The 20,542-nt window shown below is 48.1% G+C and overlaps 1 protein-coding gene across 1 annotated transcript in view; it reads right to left on the reverse strand.

Moving 5' to 3' along the window:
- ASB18 (ankyrin repeat and SOCS box containing 18) overlaps positions 1 to 20,542 on the reverse strand; it is an 82,221-nt gene that overhangs the window by 55,865 nt on the left and 5,814 nt on the right. The window contains exons 2-3 of the mRNA XM_011980332.1: positions 3,332 to 3,454; positions 1 to 86 (exon numbers count right to left, since the gene is read on the reverse strand). Coding sequence (XP_011835722.1) covers positions 1 to 86; positions 3,332 to 3,454 — 209 coding nt within the window. The remainder of the gene's footprint in view (positions 87 to 3,331; positions 3,455 to 20,542) is intronic.

Here is a 20,542-nt window from a genome sequence, read left to right on the forward strand (position 1 = left end):
GTATCGCACGCAGGCGGCGTGGCCGTGGGCCGCGGCGATGCACAGGGGCGTGGTGAGCTCGCGCTTGTATTCCAGGGTCCAGAGGCCTGCGGGGAGGGAGGTGGAATGTAAGGTCAGGGGGAGGTTAGTGGTGGTGGTGGTGGGCGGTGTTCATTAAGGCGGAAAGAGGGTGAAGCGTCTCTTAAAGGTAGGTACCAGGTGGGCCTGTAGGGAGAAGAGCATAGAATCAGAGACGCACACAGAGACAGAGAGCAGAGAGACACACTGGGAAGAGACAGGCGGAGACAGAGGAAGAAATACGAAGGAGAGATTGAAGGCTAAAACGGAGCCAGAGAGATGGGGCGCCAGGTATTGAGAAGCAAGAGGGTTTTGCCAAATACGGGGGTGACTGGGAAATGGGGTCAGTTAAAAGCTGTCCAAGCAGGGTGCACGGTAGGCGAATTTAAGTGAGGAATCCACCCGTTCCAGGCCCTGAGTTAGGGCAGCTTGAAAGAGGAAAGTGGGTTGTGGAATTTTCCCGAATCCAGTACTCCCTTAGCTGAGCCCCAAACTTGTCCCTTTGTCATTAAGAAGAGACAACGCACAAAACAAACTGACCCACACATCACCAAGGTTGTTCAAGAAAAGGACTCAGAGAAAGTTGAGCTCTCTTGCAAGTGGCTGAGTTTTTAGAAGCACGCTTTGATGTGGCGGTCCACATTCAGCACAATTCTGGTTTGTTTCTTTGCGCTTTTTAGGGGTGTGTGTGTGTGTGTGTATAGGGTTGCTCTTTCTTGAGGGATGAATGGAGCAGGTGCTACACATTTTTACTTCTCTGAAAACTTTGGCACTTTCAAAAAGCCCGTGGAAGGTTGTTAGCGGCCAGGAGCGCTCGTGGAAATGGGGGACGTAGTCCCTGGTGAATACACATCAAGGGGCAGGATTTCACATGGCAGGAAGGCCTTCTGATAATGATGGAAGAATCGATACCGTGGCTGTAATGAGCCGCAGAGGAGACCCTTTTCACAGGCCACCTCCTTCCTGGGACCCATGCTGAGCAGCCTTGAAAGCCCATTCATTAATTACCTACCTGCATGTGGTGCCGAGTTCCAGCCGCCCTGAGTCCCCAGGGCCCAGCCTGGAGCTTGTTGCGCACTCGGTGGGGGACGGGGGAGCTGTGGGACTGGCGTGGAATGGTGGTGGCCAGAGGCCCCGGGAACGTGGACCTGCATGGGTTTGAGCTGCCCTTCCCGGTGAAGACCAGGTCCGATCTGGAGGGGGTGATGGATGTGGTCTATCTACACTGTTATCCCGGTGGTAACAATAACCTACATTCCTGCAGGCGCCAGCTCTTGGTTTTTTGATTCGATTCGTTTTTTTGAGAGATGAAAACTACTTACTGCCTTCTCTGGGGAATGCTAAGTCCCCAACCCAGCCCCACCTGACCCTAGCAGGTCAGTAAACCTGCTCTGGATTCCTGAGTCTTCCTAGGGACTGATGGGAAGAAGCCGTAGGTGGGGATCTAGCTCAGCCACAGTATGGGCCAGCACCGTCTCCATGTCCCTGGTGATGCAGTCAGGAAGCCTGAATCCGCTTTCTGTAACTCCCGCCCTCTGGTCCCAGTTCTGCCACCAGGAGGGACATGGATTAAGGCTTCTCTGCATGTTGTGCGTCCCTCTAAGCATCAGCTCACCCATGTCAGTGCTCTCTATGACTGCGGGCTGGATGGGCCGGCATTCCATCACGGAGGGGCACTGAGGTGGTGGCCGCTGGGGACCTGCTCCGTGTGCTCAATTCCCCACCAGGGGAGCTGGAATTGGCCACCGGGAAGTCTTTTCATGGGAGAGCACGTGGGGCCACTGTTTTCAAACAGGGTCTGGTCGTTTCTGCTGCTGGATCTGCTGCCGGGCTGTCAGGTGGCTGTGCTGAAGGAGACTGGAGTCCAGGCAGCCTGAGCTTGCCTCCCTCTCTTCCCAGCCTGTGCGGAGGCCTCGGGCCACTACTCACGTGGGGGCTGTGGTTTCCTCCATATCAGCGCACATCCCTTCACTGTGGGCGTGCCCTGGCGTCCTGTTGTCCAGGTGTGCCACAGGACAGCAGCAGAACTTAGGGGTGGGAAGATTCAGGAGGGAAAGAGGAACCTGATTTTGGATACAGAATGTGCAAATGATGGGTGAACATGACTATCTATTTGAAACGGTGACATTTGTGTGTGTGTATGTCCAGAGCTGCAGTTGGTATTTTTGGCCTGGGATAGGTGAGGGAGAGAAGGCCCAGAAGGACTCGGCTGGGACATGCAGCCCTGACAGGAACTGCCATTTGCCTTTCCCACAGCCCCCACCGCCTCACTGATTGGCAGAAGCTGCTTGGCCCACTGACAGTGTTTTGAGTTTATTCTCTTCTCCCATGTGAGGTATAAACAGAACTGTGTCAGTTCTTTGGAAGCCGACCTTCCTCATTCTTTGCCTGCCGGAGCTTAAGAATCAGGGACATGGGACACTGGCCACCGGCCACTGACCTCAGATTCTCAAATCCCATGGTCTGGCAGAGCTGCTGTAGATTCCAACACATGAACCTTCCTGGTAAATATGTTGCATCTGAGCCGGTGGCAGGTGGGGTGCCCAAAGCAGTGCCAGCCGAGAAAGGCCCGGATGCAGCATGGTGGTCAGCAAGCGTCTGCACATCCTGAGTAGGCAGGGGGAGGAGGGGACCTCTCTCCACTTGGGAGGTCTGCTTGTCTGCCCAGCGCACAGTCACCATGTTCAGGCAGCAAGAGCACCTGCAGACATGTACGAAGTCAGGACCTCTGGTTTCTTCCCCTTTCCTTCCCCATTCTTGGGATTCCCTAGATTCCAGGAGGAGGATCTACAGAGAGCCCTGGGGTCCTGCCTCTACTGGTGCTGGCTGTGCCCCGGTCACCCTGCTGTAGCTGTGGCATTTGCAGATTCATAGAAGAACCTCACACAGAGCTGTGTGCCAGAGGCTGCTCCGGGCAGAATGGAAGGAGAGACTTTCCTTCTTCAGCGCCCGCCTCCCTGGCTGCCAGATGCAGGCACAGGCAGCTCTGCACCCAAACCAATGTTCCTTTGTAAAGACAAGAGGCACACACAGCGTCATCGGACAGGCATTCCCGCCAATCGCTGCTTTGCCTTTCCAGTTGGATCTCTTATAGGCCATCACTTAAAACCTACACTTTAAAACTACTGCAGAGCAAACTTCGTCAGATGTCCTTTTCTTGTATAGGTTAAACCCAGTGCCACTGTGCCCAGTCTACACGCGGGAGCCTTACATTCCAGGAGAGTATTAGTAGCCCCTTAAAAATAAATGACTGAGCTTTAAAGAACAAGGGTACCTGACAGTCCAAACGTGGCTGGAGATTTCACCTGCCATTCCATCTCATCCTTATTGATCTCAAACACCACATTGGCATCCTGGAAGAACTGGCCCATGAGGAGCTTCAGATGCTCCAGGTCCCCTGCGACCAGGGCGGTGTGATATTCCAGCACTGGAGACCCTGCTCGAGCTTGCGGCTCCTTCTCTGTCTTTTGAAAGATTTGAAGTTTTCCTCTCTCTGGCTCTGGCTGTCTCTCCATTACGATACCGTCGATTTCAGTTCAGGAACGGGAAAGATGGTCTTACGGAGTGTGAGCTATTTCTATTGTCATTACTCAATTGTCATCCAGTTGGGGCTCGATGGTGGTGTATTTATAACTCCTGTGGGCTCTGATGTGATCATGGTTACTTGATATGACCAGGGGCATGTGAGCACTGGGATGCTGCAGTGCTCAGCCACCCCCTTTGTGATGATATAGATGCTAATTCCAGAGACAGGCCACATCTGGATAGCTCCAAAGCAGCTCTCCATGCACCGAGGGCAGACTCCCAGCACACATTAATTGTGATGGACTTGTTTATCCTGCTGTTGGGCAGATGATTCCCCAGTCTTAAATAGCATTGAATTTACCTATTTATGTGGAGTAAGAGACTCACTTATAAATATGATGTCAGTGACCAGAATACTTAGCAAATAAGTAATATCTTCTCAGATTTTTTTTTGAAGTACTATATTTAGAATCTGGAAATAAAAGTCTTAAGCTCAGAGGAAAGAAACAAATATTTATGAAGCACCCATTGTATACCAGTTGCTTTTTAAGTATTACCATATTTATTTATTTACTCCCAATAACAACCACGTGAAGGAAATAGCATGACCACGGCCTCTTGGCAAGCTAGCAGCTATGCTGTGATTGGAACCCACGTGCGTCTGTCTCAAGAGTCCGTCCTCTGTCCCCCACACCACTCTGCTGGCTTCCAGTTCATCAGGTAGGACCTACTCAGAACTGGGTCAGCACTGTCAGCAGCCACTTTCCAGAGAGGGCTCTTGGCTGTCCAGGATTTAGTCTCTCTCCAAGTGAAGGCGGTGCCACGTAGCAGGACCTACTCGCAGGGTGATAGGGCTGAAAGGGTCTGTCTGCTGTCACTAGTCGGCGCTCTCCACTCCCAGCTCTTGTATGGTTTGGGTGCTACAAATGGTTTCTACTTTTATAAATAGTTGGGAAAAATCAAAAGAAGAATAATGTTTCATGATACTCACAGCAACCCTCCACCTCCTGGGTTCAAGTGATTCTCCTACCTCAGCCTCCTGTGTAGCTGAGACTACAAGCATGTGCCGCCATGGCCAGGTAATTTATTATTATTATTATTTTTTGTAGAGATGGGGTTTCACCATGTTGACCAGGCTCGTCTCGAACTCTTGATCTCAAGTGACCCGCCCACCTCGGTCTCCCAAAGTGCTGAGATTACAGGCCTGAGGCACCGTGTCTGGCCAATCCCAGCACTTTGGGAGGTCGAGATGGGAGAATTGATTGAGTCCAGGAGTTTGAGACCAGGCAAGAGAGCAAGAGTCACCCCATCTCTCAAAAAAAAAAAAAAAAAAAATTAGCTGGGCATGGTGATGTGCACCTGTGGTCCCAGCTATTTGGGAGGCTGAGGTGGGGAGGATCACTAGAACGTGAGGCTGTAAGGAACCATGATTGTGCCACTGTACTCCAGCCTGGGCAGTGAAGTGAGACCCTGTCTCAAAAAAAAAGTAATTACTACCTGAAATAAGTGAGCCTTCTCTTTCTTGGTTTGAAGTGTGTCTTTTTGCTTTTTATCCCATCCATGTTCTCTGTTGCCATGACCAGTAATGAGCAGATGTGTGTTCCCAGGGTTGTGGCCAGCCTGAGGATGTGTGAGGGAGACCCCACTGGACACTGCAAATGACCAGGTTCCAGATAAGTGTCCCTGGGTGTTAGGAGGCTCCATGGGACAGATAGGGGGTTCCCAAAGACATGATCTGGGGTGCTGGTACCGGTGAGGTTCTTCCAGGGATGAATAACTGATCCCCAAATGTGTGTCCCTTGCTGAAGATGAGAAATGCCATATTTTTTTTTTTCAAATGAATGGTAACAGTTCTTGATTAGTAACTTATGAGTTATTTACTAAGGTTTGGTTCAGGGCTTTATTTTATTGTCAAAAAATTAAATAAGCTCTTTTTTTTCTTGTGATATAAATCATATGCAATTCCTTCCTTCCTTCTTTTTTTTTTTTGTGACAGAGTCTTGCTCTGTTACTCAGGCTGGAGTGCAGCAGTGTGGTCTCTGCTCACTGCAACCTCTGCCTCCAGGGTTCAAGTGATTCTCTTGCTTCAGCCTCCTGAGTAGCTGGGATTACAGATTCTCACCCCCACACCCAGCTAATTTTTTTATTTTTAGTAGAGACAGGGTTTCACCTTGTTAGCTAGGCTGGTCTCAAATTCCTGACCTCAGATGATCTGCCCACTTTGGTCTCCCAAAGTGCTGGGATTACAAGTGTGAGCCACCGTGCCTGGCCTGTTTTTCTTTCTTTCTTTCAACCATTCTTGTTTTTCCCCACTAGGAGGTTGGAATGGGCCAATGATGGTGAGCGACAGAGTTCTTTGGCTTGTGCACATGAGTTACAATACAAACTATGTGAGCAGAGGCTGGAGGGAGGTGAAAGGGTCAGGAGAGCTTTGCCTGGATGAGCAGAGAGAAGGGCAGTGGAGTATGTGCCCGGGAGAGCTAAGCAGACCCTCGCCCAGGGAGGTGGGCATTAGCATGAGCCCCCATTTGCTCATGGCCAGTGTTAGACCTGGGGACCCATGGGATCCCATCCCCACATGGTGTTGCAGGAAGCAACAGCAGAGAAGCAACAGAAAAAGAGATGCGAAATAAAGGAATACAGCTCACTGGGCTGCACATCCTTGGTCACAGTCGAGCTTCCTAAGCTTCCTCTTATGCTAGTTTCTTCTCTCTCATTCTTCTCTGCACACAAAGGCTGCCCTGTGACTCCCCCTACCTCTCGTTAAGTGTCCCCCGACCTCTGAGTGTCCAACCAGAGCAGGCTTTCTATGTGGGCTCTTTATTTGGAAGAGTAACCTGGCCTTTGGGTTGCCCCTTTCACCAAGATCTTTTGTAACTAAGGGGTGCCCGGCAAAGGGAGACCTTTGATTTTCCTTACAAGAGGTTGCAGCAAAGGGTGGAGTAGAAATCACACACATTTATGGTTTGATATAGAGGTATCTTGACCCTTGTTGTAGAACCCTTGTTCTGACCCTTGTTACAAGCATGAGTTTACGTGCACAGACTGACCCCAGGCCTGGAGGTTCACCCAAATGATAAAACCCACCTCTCTTCTACAGAGGAGGGCTGCAGGGTGCTGGGTGGGGAGGGATGAGGCCACGTTTGGACATCTATGATGCAGGGGGGTTAAGGGACAGGGGCTGTGCCATGAAAGCTGAGGAGCTCACATGGGTGAGAGTCAACTTCAGCTGGGTGTGGGGGGAGGCTTGGCCACGACCCCAGTTGGTTGCCATGGGGGTCGTGAGTTTATTTTTTTACCATGTTTATCTGACCTCTGGGCAAAGACTCAGTTCTGAGGCTGCAGAAGGGCCCACTGGGCTTAGCTCTTGGGGGGTCAGGGCCAGCTGCCCTCGGGGGCTACTGCTCCCTGGACACCCACTGTTAGAGACTCTGTGTCAGATGTATCCCTGCAGGTGGTTACCCTTGAGGTCATTTGCAGGTGATGAAACTGGGACTCACAGATTCAGTTACCTTTCTCAAGGTTTCTCAGTCCTGACAAAGCTGTGCCCAAGCACCTTCCCGTGAGTACAAGGGCTTCCTACCTTGCCCTCACTGTTGTCCCTGGAGCACGCCACACCTCAGCATAGGGATCTGCGGTCCCCGGATAGTGCCTTCCTCTCTGCAGGTGTCTGTGCAGGCTGTTCCTTCTGCCTGCGGTTCTTATTTTCCCCTCCTTGCCTGGCCAGCCTCATTCATCCTCCAACACAGCTTAGCCTCCCTTGACCTCCAAGACCAGTCCTGATGTCTGTCCTTGCACCCTGACTGTGGCACTGGGCACTCTAACTATTACTGCTGGTTCCTTCTCTGTGTCCCACTTCACCATGCGCTTTTTGGAGGACGGTGGGGGCTGCCTCTTCCTCTCTGGGAAGTTCTCCATGCCCTGCATGGTGTTCCACACAGAGAACGTCTTCAGTGTCAATAAGGGAGAGAGCGAATGGACTGGACTCTTTGAAATTTGCTCAATGTTAAAATTCCTCAGTGGTTCTTGCTCTTATTCTTGGCCATCTGTTGCCTTTCGCCCTTAGGGAAGAACACCATAGTAACGTGGACGCTCCGCTGGCCTGGGGCAGATCTCGGGTGCTCAGTGTGGGGACTTACCTCAGATCTGTGGACCTCACTGCACAGCCCATCTTCTCCCACCTGTAGAGATCCTTACCAGGTTTTGTAAGAAGACCTGGTCTGGCACAGTAGGTCATGCCTATGATCCCAGCACTTTGGCGGGTGGATCACTTGAGGTCAGGAGTTCAAGACCAGCCTGGCCAACGTGGTGAAACCCTGTCTCTGCTAAAAATACAAAAACTAGCCTGGTGTGGTGGCACGCCCCTGTAATCTCAGCTTCTAGGGAGGCTGAGGCAGGAGAATTGCTGCTTGAACCTAGGAGGCATAGGTTGCAGTGGGCCGAGATAATGCCACTGCACTGCAGCTTGGGTGACAGAGTGAGACTCCGTCTCAAAAAACAAAACAAACAAACAAACAAAAAAAACAAAGAACTTGGCTACTCTATGCCCCCTGAGAACTCTTTAAAACCTTGTTTCACATGTTTTTAAAGTTTATCTCCCTTATCCACGTCATCAGTAGCAAAAGCAGCATCAATGTCGTCAGTGGGAACAGCAGAGATTTTTTTTCAAAGAGCCCACTGTGTGCATAGGACTCTGCTGGGGCAGTGGAAAATGCATCAGTAAAGAAGAAATGGACCGTATTTGTTAGGAACTTAGAGCCTTCATTGGAGATCAAATGCGTTTGCATGCATAAAATGACCAACAGTAACACAGTGGAGACCATGTCCCTTCTCAAATGTCCACCAGAACAACATGATGGGCTTCGGGCTCATCTCCTTCCCCTTCAGTTATGTATTCCGTAGTTGCACTATTCATTTCCCCGCAATATGAAGCTCTCGGGGTCTTTCCTTTCTCTAAGCATAGCCATTTTGCCATTTTAGTTTTTCTCGGACTGATTGTTCGTGATTAGATACATTTCTGAAGGACTTACTCATGCACAGCTATAATCGGATCCAACTTGAACCTGTGTTTCACTTTAAACTAGCAAATTTTCTGATGCCTGATATAGCTTGTCATTGGTTATTTTTAAAAGGGGTGGGACACTGGAGGTAAGTCCAGGGATAAAAGCCATTCCACACTGCACCAGATGCTAAATTTAGCTTTCCAGTGTTATTTATCAACAGCTCCCTAAATATCCAAGCTTGATTTCAGTAGGTAAGGCATCGTAGTCAAGAAACAGACTTTTTTTTTTTTTTTTTTCCCCGAGAGCTTTAAAAATAGCTCATGGTAGATAGCATTAGTTCATAAGTAGGACATGCAGATGACTTCATAAGCATGGCAGAGAGCTGTCTTTTTTTTTTTAAAGAACAATAATAGCCACATGTTGATGATTGCATTAAAACAAACAACCTGAAAACCAACCCATTCATTCATTCATTTTCATTCATTCATTCAATAAGCATTTATTTAATCTTTTTTATGTTTTAGGGTGAGTCTTAAGGTTTGAGGGTTTGAAGGCAAAAAACCTAATAATACCCCTGCCTGCAAGGATCAAACAGGAGAAAGCAAGGAGCGGAGGACTCCAGCAGACGGAAGTTCTTTGGCTTTCTTTCCCAGCAGCTGAACGATGCCCTGTAGTGGCGTGAATAACACTGTTTTCTGACCCAGTGCTCTCGACTGTGGTCTTTGTTGCCTGCCGCCTTCACATTATCTATAGCTTGCTTGGGTCAGGTCATTTTAATCTCATTATTTTTTTGGTCCTCACCCTTCTCTGCTTAGTCAAAGCCAATACATAGCCTCAAGATACAACTCAGGTTTTATCTTCTTTGCCAACTTTAGCACATATACAAATTCAACTTCTTTCAAGAGTGAATTTGTGTATGAAGTTGCTGAACAATTGTCAAAGTCTTTGAGGAACTGTGATAAAACAAAAAAAGGACCAGAAGTCTAGAGGTTTAGTTTTCAAATGGAAAGAGACTTTGGATTGCTCAGACTGATGATCTTGACATTAGACCTGGGCAAGATCCCTACACGGATTATGAAAAAGATGGTCTGGGAGCATTTAGAAAATGGAGTGGAATCACCTGGAGCTCCGTGAGTCACTAGGAACATGTCGGGGTGGACTAGAATTTTCTTCTGTGACAGGGTTATCATAAATATGCGGAGGGGGTATAGACAACAACCTGCAATGCCAATTTCATGACAGCCTCTTGGAGGAGATGGAAGCAGTGTGAGTCTTTCTTTAGGAAACTTTGGCTAAATAATGCAAACTGGAGAAATAATGCACACGATGCCTTGACAGCAGTGGTTCAAACTTTGGCTGCAAAAATGAATCACCTGGGGAACTTTAAAAAACACGATGCCTGGAGCCCACCTGGGAGTTTCAGGCATAATGGGCTGGAGGTGCAGCCTGGGCATCAGGACTGTTAAAAAGTCCCCCGGTGGCTGGGCGTGGTGGCTCACGCCTGTAATCCCAGCACTTTGGGAGGCTGAGGCAGGTGGATCACCTGAGGTCAGGAGTTTGAGATCAGCCTGGCCAACATAGTGAAACCCTGTCTCTGCTAAAAATACAAAAATTGGCCAGGCAAGGTGGCATGTGCCTGTAGTCCCAGCTACTTGGGAGGCTGAGGCAGGAGAATCACTTGAGCCCAGGAGGCAGAGGTTGTGGTGAGCTGAGATCATGCCACTGTACTCCAGCCTGGGCAACAGAGCAAGACTCTGTCTCCAAAACAAAAAAAAGAGTCCCCAGGAACTTCTACCATGCAGCCAAGTTTGAGAACCATTGCTGTGAAAGGCAGGCGTGGAATCTGTGACCCTTTCAATGCAGTGTGGAATGGCTTTTATCCCTGGACTTACCTCCATTCTGTGTGATACGTATCGTGATTTGAATGCATATGTGGAAAGTTAGCGATCAGATGGGTGGCATGGAGCGTGACACAGCCAAGATTCCAAAAGGTCTCAACAGATCAGAGCAACAGGCTGAGTCAATCAATGCCGCAAGGCAGCGTTCAAACCCCAGGCCCATAGGAATCTGTTATCCTTGCGAATCGCGTGGCTGAAACAGCGACTCACTGCTATGGGTTCCCTGTTTGGGGCACTAGAAGTTTATTTCTCTTGTTTTCAGGTTCAGATGTTGTTGGTTGTTTTGATGCATTGATATTTATACCCGAATTTAGATGGCATAAATGCAGCAAATTATTTGAAAACATTCAAAGCATGTCTGTACAGTAAGAGTAACTCATGTCAGACAGATGACCATTTAAGTTCCCTTTCTCATTGGCACTCTTGGCTTTGTAGAACTGAGAGTCCCTCTGAGAACGCCTGAGAGCCCCTGTGCTTTGCTTCCTGGTGTTGTCCTTGACCTCTGTGTTTGCTTGCACTGTGTACCTTCCGCTCTCCTCCCACAATGGCGGCCACCATGGGCTTCTTTGATTTTTCTTGGTTGGTTGGTTTGTTTTCAAGCTAGCCCACTAATAGCATCACTTAGTGTATCTGGCAGTCACAGTGAGGATGTGATGGGGTCCATCACAGTTTGCACAGCCTTATTCCACTTTTCACTTCCATGTCTGTTTCCTTTCTCTCTGGTACAGCCATGGAAATCCTCCCCCTTTTTTCTTCAGTGTTGTTCTGTGCATTGCCAGGGCCCGTGGGGTTTCAACGTCTACTCCAGGGTGCAGGTCAAGGAAATGCTTCTAAACAAATACAGTGCCCTTCTTGAAATAGAGGGATTCTAATGAATGTAACTTTCTCCAAGGCAGTACATTTAATAGTTTTAGTTTTTCAAATGGTGTACTTAGTTGATGAGGAAGCTCATTTGTGTGGGTGGACCATGGCAGAATACTAAACAAATGTAATTGCTGTGGTCTTTTGTTGCAGACCATGAAGTGAATTTAGGAAAAGGAAGGCAAGAATCTCCAAGCAGGAGAGGAGGCCCGGCTTGTGTCTGGCTAACTGAGTGAATAGACCGAATTTCTCTAATATTTGCCAGGTAAGTCAACTGGATTTAAATATAATTTTGCAAAGAATATTTTGGAGGCTTAAATAATAAGCATAATGTTTCGTCTGCAAGAGACACAAACACTAGTTCTTTATAACTGAGTTCTATAGTGTAGGTAGCTAATGAGAGGGAGTTTTTGCCTCTGGATCAAATGAGATGAAAAAGGTAAAATCCGCCTTGAAATTATAATGGGGTATCCAAATGGTAGCGTTTGAATGGTGATTATTATTTTCACGTGACATTGGGATCTTTGCTTCCTGCCATTGAGTTGACTAGTGATTTTCTTTTCCCCGGAAGCCTCCAAGGATTAATCCAGCTGAGGCTGAAACCTGGGGCTGGCGGGCTTTGTGGCAGGGTCGCGCTCTTTCTCCATGGTCACAACTTTCCATGCCTTCAAGCCAAGAGGTAGAGTTTTCGAGGCTGCAGGACACCCTGCCGTTTTCTTCTGTTCTTGGGGAAGGGCAAATGTTCAGATTCTTTCCTAGGTCATTGGCAAATGTCTGGCTTCCTTCTGGAAACGTCCAAGTGGACAGACAGGGGCAGAAGGTCATTACCCTTGTGGACATTGTGAGACTCCGTGCACTCTTTCTTAAATATGCCAGTGCACATTGTTGACCTGGTCAATTTCCTTCTCCCCTTTTTTACCTGAAGGGTTTCTGTAAATGGCCATGTACTAAGTCTGATTGGACTCTGCGATAGTAACCTCACTACAAACTGGTGCAGCAGCCCCAGGCCTTCCAGTGGGGTTACTTTCTCACCCTTTTCTGGTCTTTATTCTTCCTGTTTTAATGTCTAAAGCCACCTTTCTTTCACCCCACTCCCTGAAGAATTAAAAAAAAAATTAAAAATAAGAAGCTGGGCAGGTATATAAAGTTCTGCTTTTAAGAGTTCCAGGACACATCCATCCACCAGAGTTAGTCACACAGACATTAATATCAAAAATGTTAAAGTATCTCAACCTCCTCTCTGAATAACAATGTTAGCACAGCACACCTCATTTAACAAAACATTAAAACATTTTACTTCCTCAGATCAAGTGCATCTATTAATAATGACTTAAATTATCTGTGCTGATTTCACATTATTAAGAAATCTCATTTCCATCAAGTGGAGAAACACAATAAGGGAGTTTCGAAACCACCTCACTAACTTATTTTCCCGTCATTGCTACCAAGCCCAGTGCAGATAATGCAGAACAACAGTCGCTTCTCATTATTAATGTGATCTTATCCAAAGGTCAAGTGCTGCTTTCATTGGCAGCCCAGGAGGGCTTTTTTGGAAGCTCAGAAACAAAGGTGCCCTTGAACGCCGTGTATCCGCTGTGGATGAGTGCAAAACGCAGCGGCCCAATCCTCAGCGTGCACAACCACGAGTAAATAGCCCTGGAAGGACATTTATAGACTCTGGGGACATTGCTGGAAAGCGTATCATTGAAGCTCTCCCTGATAAAGGTGACGAAGTTTCTTTACAACTGGCGTGGGGATTTAATTACATGATAAAATTGCAGCTCCTGCCTCTTGAGACAAATTGCATGTTCAGACTGATTGTTTTTTATGAATCTCACACAGAGAGCAAAATACTTCTCTCTTGACGTTGGTTTGGTGTGATTGTTCTGCCCTGTGATCCTTTATATCCCTTCTAGAAACAAGAAGTTTACCTATCCTGCAGTTGAGAAGGGTGGTCTGGGAGACAATTTGGTCGACACTGCGTACAGCAAAGTGAGGCCAGTTTTGTCTGATGGAGTTAAATTCCAAAATTAGAACTTTAAACTTCCAAAAAAAATGATAAGAACTGTAAGTGACGCTTAACCACAGGACCGCTAATCACGTTCAGTTTGACTAACTTAAAATGCAAGTTAAAAATGACAAGAGATCTTTTTGCCTATTGTGAAAGATTTTTTAAAAGTCAAGTTTTTGAAGAGTTCAGTAACACTAATGCTCTCCCAGTTGGCAGGTGGGAGGGTAAATTTCTGTTCAGTTTGGAAATGTTCTATTCGGAGTTTACATGTAGAGAGCATTTTTCAGGTACTAGAAGCTTACAGAAATAAACAGAAATCTGGCCAGGCATGATGGCTCACGCCTATAATCCCAGCACTTTGGGAGGCTGAGGCAGGTGAATCACCTGAGGTCAGGAGTTCCAGACCAGGCTGACCAACATGGTAAACCCTTGTCTCTACTAAAAGTACAAAAATCAGCCGAGCGTGGTGGTGTGCGCCTCTAGTCCCAGCTACTCGGGAGGCTGAGACAGGAAAATTGCTTGAACCCGGGAGGCAGAGGCTGCAGTGAGCCGAGATTGTGCCACTGCACTCCAGCCTTGGCAACAGAGCGAGACTCGGTCTCACACACAAAAAAAGTAGAAATCCTTGCCTTTAAGGAGTGTTGAATTGAGTGGGAGGGCAGACGGCCACCATTAACTAGCGGTGGAATCAGATCACTGCTGTATGGAGGTACAGGTATTAAGATGGGGATGCCTCAAATAAGGGATCAGAGCGATGGGCTAGGGAAAGGGCCCGCTTTCCCCTAACATGGCATCTGAGCAAAGCGAGAGGGAGGTGCGGGACACGGAAGGTGCATTTCCTCCCCAGGATGTCTGTTTCCTCCTCTTGATCTATTGCTGTGGGGAGCTGTACCCTATGTTCTGGCCTGAGCAAGAGGCGGGTGTCACTAGCCACCATGCTATGGTGCATGGGGACACAGGTGCAGTCAGGAAGGCAGCCAGCCCTTTGATGACGCGGAGGGGTCAGGCCGACGGGCACCTGAGTAGGAAATGAAGCCGCCACAGACAGCAGGCCTGTGATTCAGGACTGAGAGGAGAGGAGGGGCCTAGATGCTTTGGTGGACACAGAGATGAGCTCCCCAGGCCCCAGCTGTAGGGAGGACTTGTCACCCCAGCTGTTAGCTCCTCCACGGTTTGCCTCAGCTGCAGAGCTGCCTCACCCAGGAACGCTCCTCCCAACGTGGCCAGATCCAGTGATGGATCCAGGTGCCGCTAGAGCTGTCCTGCCATTTTGGCCCCAAGCAGGGAAACCTGTGACAGGTCATCTCTGTTCCAGAGCTGCCCCTGGGGTCAGCCAAGGCATGGTTAGGTGGTGTCAAGGATCCCCACTGCCCTTGCCAGCCTGGCTTTCTAGGTGTTAATCCTATGAAGTTTCCTGCGAAACAAACTCTGCTCAGCATCCAACGCTGACCCCTGAGCTCACGAGCCACTGGGAGGATGGTGGGTGTGTTGCTGGCACACAAGAGGACGGGAAGCAGCAGAGGAGGTGGCTGTGCAAAGGCCAGGAACGGACTGGGGACTGAGGTATTGTGGAGATGTGGCTTGGACCAGAGTTTCTTAAGCACCCGAGGTGAGGGACCACGAATTTTCTTTTATTTTCTGATTCTAATTTGTTGCAGTTTGATTCTCATTCAAGGGGCTCAGTCTTTATTTTTGTTTTTATTTATTTATTTATTTATTTTTTTTTTTTGAGACGGAGTCTCGCTCTGTCGCCCAGGCTGGAGTGCAGTGGCCGGATCTCAGCTCACTGCAAGCTCTGCCTCCCGGGTTTACACCATTCTCCTGCCTCAGCCTCCTGGGTAGCTGGGACTACAGGTATCCGCTACCTCACCCGGCTAGTTTTTTGTATTTTTTAGTAGAGACGGGGTTTCACCAGGTTCACCAGGTCTGTATCTCCTGACCTCATGATCCGCCCGTCTCGGCCTCCCAAAGTGCTGGGATTACAGGCTTGAGCCACCGCACCCGGCCTGTTTTTATTTTTTTAAGGACAGCATCTCACTCTCTTGCCTAGGCTAGAGTGCAGTGGCACAGTCATAGCTCACTGTAACCTGAACTCCTGGGCGCAAGTGATCCTTCCACCTCAGTCTCCTGAGTAGCTGGGACTAGAGCCACTTGCCGGTTAATTTATTATTATTATTATTATTATTTTTTTTTGTAGTGGGAGATGGGGTCTCACTATGTTGCCCAGGCTGGTCTCTAACTCCTGGCCTCAAGCGATCCTCCCACCTCAGCCTCCCAAAGTGCTGGGATTACTGGCCTGAGCCACTTCACCTGGTCTGATTCTCTTTCAAAGTACAATGAAATTAGTTACTGGCAGAAATAAAACTGAAAAACAACAGGTAATTACGAGTCTGCAAATCAAACTCATAGATGTTACGTTAATGTGTTAAGTTGCTGTAAATATGTCTAAATATTTACTGTCAATTTCGGTCAAACACTTCCCACAGTGACTCCTGCCTCCCACCACATTCAGAGTAGCCCTGTGACTAATCAGCCTCGGTGGGTGCAGGGATGTGGGGAGAGAACAGCAGGGATGCTGGGAGAGAATGGCAGAGAAGCCAGGAGAGCACGAACGGCAGGGCTGAGTTAGCTCAGGGTACATCTTTAGGCCTTTGGATGCCTGTTATAATATTTAAACTGTGTGCTGTTGGACAGGAGTCACCAAACTTTTTCCATAAAGTGCCAGACAGTAAATATTTTACATTTTGCAGGTCATATGGTCTCTGTGGCAACTGCTCAATTCTGCCACACTCACATGAAAGCAGCCATAAAGAATATGTAAATGAAGGAGGTGGCTGAGTTCCAATAAAACTTTATTCATAAAAACAGGCAGCCAGCCCACAGGCCAGCCTTTGCTGTAGGCAGTACAGAGCATGGCAGGTTTGTGGGAAGAAGAGTTACATGATGCATCTCCATATATCGAACTGATTGCACCCTTCTCTCTGCACACGTTTCACCCCTTCACTCCCATGGAACCTGCTCTTTATTCTCAGAGTAAACTTGACTCAGCAACAGGAATTGAGCACCCAGGCATGCGAGCCCACACAGCTGACTCCCTTCTGTCAACTCTGCCCTTCTTCTAGTTGGCTGAACTTCTTGGATCTATAAGCTTATGTTTTTTACCACTAAATTTGGGAAACGCTTGGTAGTTATTTCTTTAATCGTTTTTTCCATCCTGCTCTTGTTCTTCTCTTTCTTGGACTCCAGTTGTGTATGTTAAACCTTTTATCTTGTCCCACAGACCCTGTTCATTTAATTTCCCATCATTTTACTTTCTCTTCTTCAGATCAAATATTTTTCTATTGATGTTTTCAAATTTGCCGGCTCTGTCTTCTGTCCTCCTCCATCTGCTGTTAAGCCCATTGTTGATGGGAACAAGACCAGCCCTAGCTTCAAGGGAAGTGGGTGATACGGTTTGGGTTTGTGTCCCCGCCCAGATCTCAGGCGAATTGTGATTCCCAATGCGGGAGGTGGGGCCTGGTCGGAGGTGATGGGATCATGGGGGCCGAATTCTCAGGAATGGTTTAGTGCCATTCCCTTGGTGCTGTTCTCAAGACAGTGAGTGAGTTCTTGTGAGATCTGGTTGTTTAAAAGTGTGTAGCACTCCCCACCCCACTCTCTCTCCTGCTCTTGCTCTTGCTCCTGCTCCTGCCGTGTAAGCTGCCTGCTTCCCATTTGCCTTCCGCCATGATTGAAAGTTTCCTGAAGTCTCCCCAGAAGCCGAAGCCGTTATGCTTCCTGTACAGCCTGCAGAACCGTGAGCCAATTAAACCTCTGGTATTTCTTTTTTTTTTTCTTTGAGATGGAGTCTCATTCTGTCGCCCAGGCTGGAGTACAGTGGCGCGATCTTGGCTCACTGCAACCTCCGCCTCCCAGGTTCAAGCGATTCTCCTGCCTCAGCCTCTTGAGTAGCTGAAATTACGGGCACACACCACCACGTTTGACTACTTTTTGTATTTTTTGTAGAAACAGGGTTTCACCATGTTGGCCAGGCTGGTCTTGAACTCCTGGCCTCAGGTGATCCATCCACCTCAGTCTCTTAAAGTGCTGGGGATTAGAGGTGTGAGCCACGGCGCCTGGCCTGGTATTTCTTTATTGCAATGTGAGAAGGGACTAACACAGTGGGGAGCTGTATTTCTTTCTTCAGGTGGGCACGTTGCACGCTACAGGATTTTGCTGGTAAAGCAGAAGAGGAGGGTGGTTGTGAGGGGACAGCTGGCAGCTGGTGGCATCTCCTGGCACTTGTCCTTTCTCCTCTATCTTCTCGTTAGGTAAAAGAGTCAGGTGTTTTCTTTACAAATTAAGATGACCTCATTCCTTTGCTGAATGGCTCCTCATGGCCTTTCCAAGTAAGTGTAAACACCTGTGCCTAGAATTTGTGGCCTCAAACAATATCGTCCCAATCTCTTTGCCTGGGGCTTCCTCTCTTCTCTGAGTTACACACCCAAGTCCCAGTTGGGTCCCACTTCCCTGTCCCACGTGCCATGCCTTGGGGGCCCTACGTTTGCTGCTGGCCTCCCTTTATTTGGACTTCCTTCCTTTGGGTCACAGTCTCCCAGGAACATGCTCCTCTTTCGAAGGTGGAGCCAGAGGATTTCTACTGTGTTCTCCCTGTGCTATTTGGCACATTAATATTTATTTCTTATTTATTTATTTTTAACTTCTATGTATTCATTTGTTTTTCAGAGACTGACTTTCACTGTTGCCAGGTTGGAGTGCAGTGGCACGATCCCGGTTCACCGCAGCACCTTCCAGCTTAAGTGACCCTCCTGCCTCAGTCCCCCAAGTAACTGGGACTGTAGATGTGTGCCATCACGCCCGGCTAATTGTTGTATTTTTTGTAGAGATAGGGTCTTGCCATGTTGCTCAGGCTGGTCTCAAACTCCCGGGCTCAAGAGATTCACCCACCTCAGCCTCCCAAAGTGCTAGGGTTACAGGCATGAACCATCATGCCCAGCCCATAAATATTTATTAGGTACCTACTATGTGCAGGATGTGTCAAATAAGACAAACCTAGTCCCTGTCCAATCTCCAGGTGCAGAGGCTGGCATTAAAAGATAGTGGGGCATTGGATGGGAAGCTGGAATCAGGCTATAGAGAGCATGCCTGCCATTTCCAATTAGTTCCTTCGGAATGTTTATTTCTCAAGCCAAGCACTTGTGGCAGGAAACTGACGTCATCTTGGAAAGGTAGAAAAGCCTCTTCGCTATTATTCTCTTTTCTTTTTGTTCTTTCCAAACTCTCCAGTGTGCTTGGGAGTGATGCTAATAGATGTATGTCATCAGCATACATTATTTCTTTATTAGCCCGTTTCTCAATTTTGATTCTGAAAATATCCTGATTTAGTCTAATTGCAATTTCACTGTGTTCCACGGGCAGTGACGGTTCATACTTGGGGGGAGCTGAGACGCGACCCTGTAGGATTTTTTTTTCTTGCCCATATGCCTTTGAAGCCGGACCATTAGCTCTAAGGCATGCATCTCATCTCATCACAGTGTGATTCAACCTGCTTCTGGGGGAAAAAAAAGAGCCTAGGGTGTGTGTCTCATAGAAAGCAAAGAAACATTTTAATTCTAGGTGGTGGGAGATATTTTTCTGTATCTAAAGAGAGGGCTGCTGCTGCAGCCATTTTATTCCTAAATAATTTAACTATATTCAAAGATAATCTGATGTTATTGTAGGAAAGTGTATTTCTAATAAATTCCACTTGATCTGGGTGAATCAATTCAGGCAGCGCATAATTGAGTCTGTTAGCAAGGACTTTAGCAAGAATTTTGCAATCAGCGTTAATTAAGAAGATGGGACAATAATTTGTGCATAATTCCGGATCTTTTCCTGGCTTGTGAATCAAAGTAATAAGAGCAATGCTCAGGCTGGTGGTGGGATAGTGTCATTAGGTGCTGATTTATAAGTACTTAGAAAGGTTTAATTTCATTTTGCTTCGAGCAGGGTCTCCCTGCCCCCACGCTCTCTGGTGGGGTGAGCAGTCAAGACAGCAGAACGCTTCTCCTCCTGCCTGCCCTGCCGTGGGTGACCTCTCGCTTCCCATTTCTGTTTTTATTCTCCAGCCTAGCACCCCACTCACTTGCCTGTGATTTTTTGGATTATTTTTGCTCAAAGATTTGAAACCAGGGACTCCATCTACTGAGATTGTGTGTGTGTGTGCATGTGTGCATGACTGTGTGTGCGCATGTGTACATATGCATATATGTGCATCACATCAGATTAAAGGGTTGTAGACAGCTTCACTGGGAAGTTTTTTCAGGGACCTTCCTGCAAAATATCTCTGGGTGGGTAGGCAACAAGAGTCCCTGACTACAAGTCAGGAAGCATACCTGCTCCCACTCGGCTCCTAACTGGCTGTCGACTAGCAACACAGGTGAGCAGCAGTGTTCCCGTCTGTAGAACGTAGCTGTGGGATGAACTACAGGTGCCGTGGAGCACAGGAAAGGGCACTGGGTTTATATCGCCGACTGTGGAACCCAAGGTGTGTCATGCAACTTCTCCAAGCCTCATTTTCCTCAGCTGGAGGAGTGGAAAGGTGAGAGCTCTTGGAGATGATGTCACCTGTTCTCCAGGGAACAGCAGGTCCTTGATGCATTGCCGACTCCTCCTTCTTTGCCTCTGTTTGCCCAGTTTCAGTTTGAACATGCCCTGATTTGGGGACTCATTCTTCCTAAGCCTTGAGCCAAGCTGCTGCTTAATCTGTGCATATGAGTTCGTACACCAGCTTCCTACGCACCTTCCAGCTGGTATCCTCACTGCCTCTTGACTTGAACCTCACCACTGGAGCCCTTCCTTCCAAGGCGGGGCGTGGCCCACACAGGCCCCTGTTAGAATCCATCATCCTGGGAAGGCAATGGGGGTCGGGAGGCTTTGTTCATCCCCTCCACAAACACAAGCCATTAGTCTTAGAACCTGAGTTAGTCCAATTGGTAAAGATGCTTAGAGATGATCCAGACCAATCCATCTTTGAAAATGAGGAAATTAAGGTTCAAAGAGGTGGTCTGACATGTTCAAGGTCACACAGGTCATGGGAGAGCTTAGGCAAGAACCTGGGTCCCCTTCCTCTCAGTCCCTTGCCCTTCCCATTACACCACGTCTCGGCACCACCATCAGTGGGTACGCTCTTGTCATTGCGTTGGAAA

The sequence above is a fragment of the Mandrillus leucophaeus genome, unplaced genomic scaffold, assembly GCF_000951045.1.
Source record: "Mandrillus leucophaeus isolate KB7577 unplaced genomic scaffold, Mleu.le_1.0 Scaffold21, whole genome shotgun sequence".
Lineage (NCBI taxonomy): Eukaryota > Metazoa > Chordata > Mammalia > Primates > Cercopithecidae > Mandrillus > Mandrillus leucophaeus.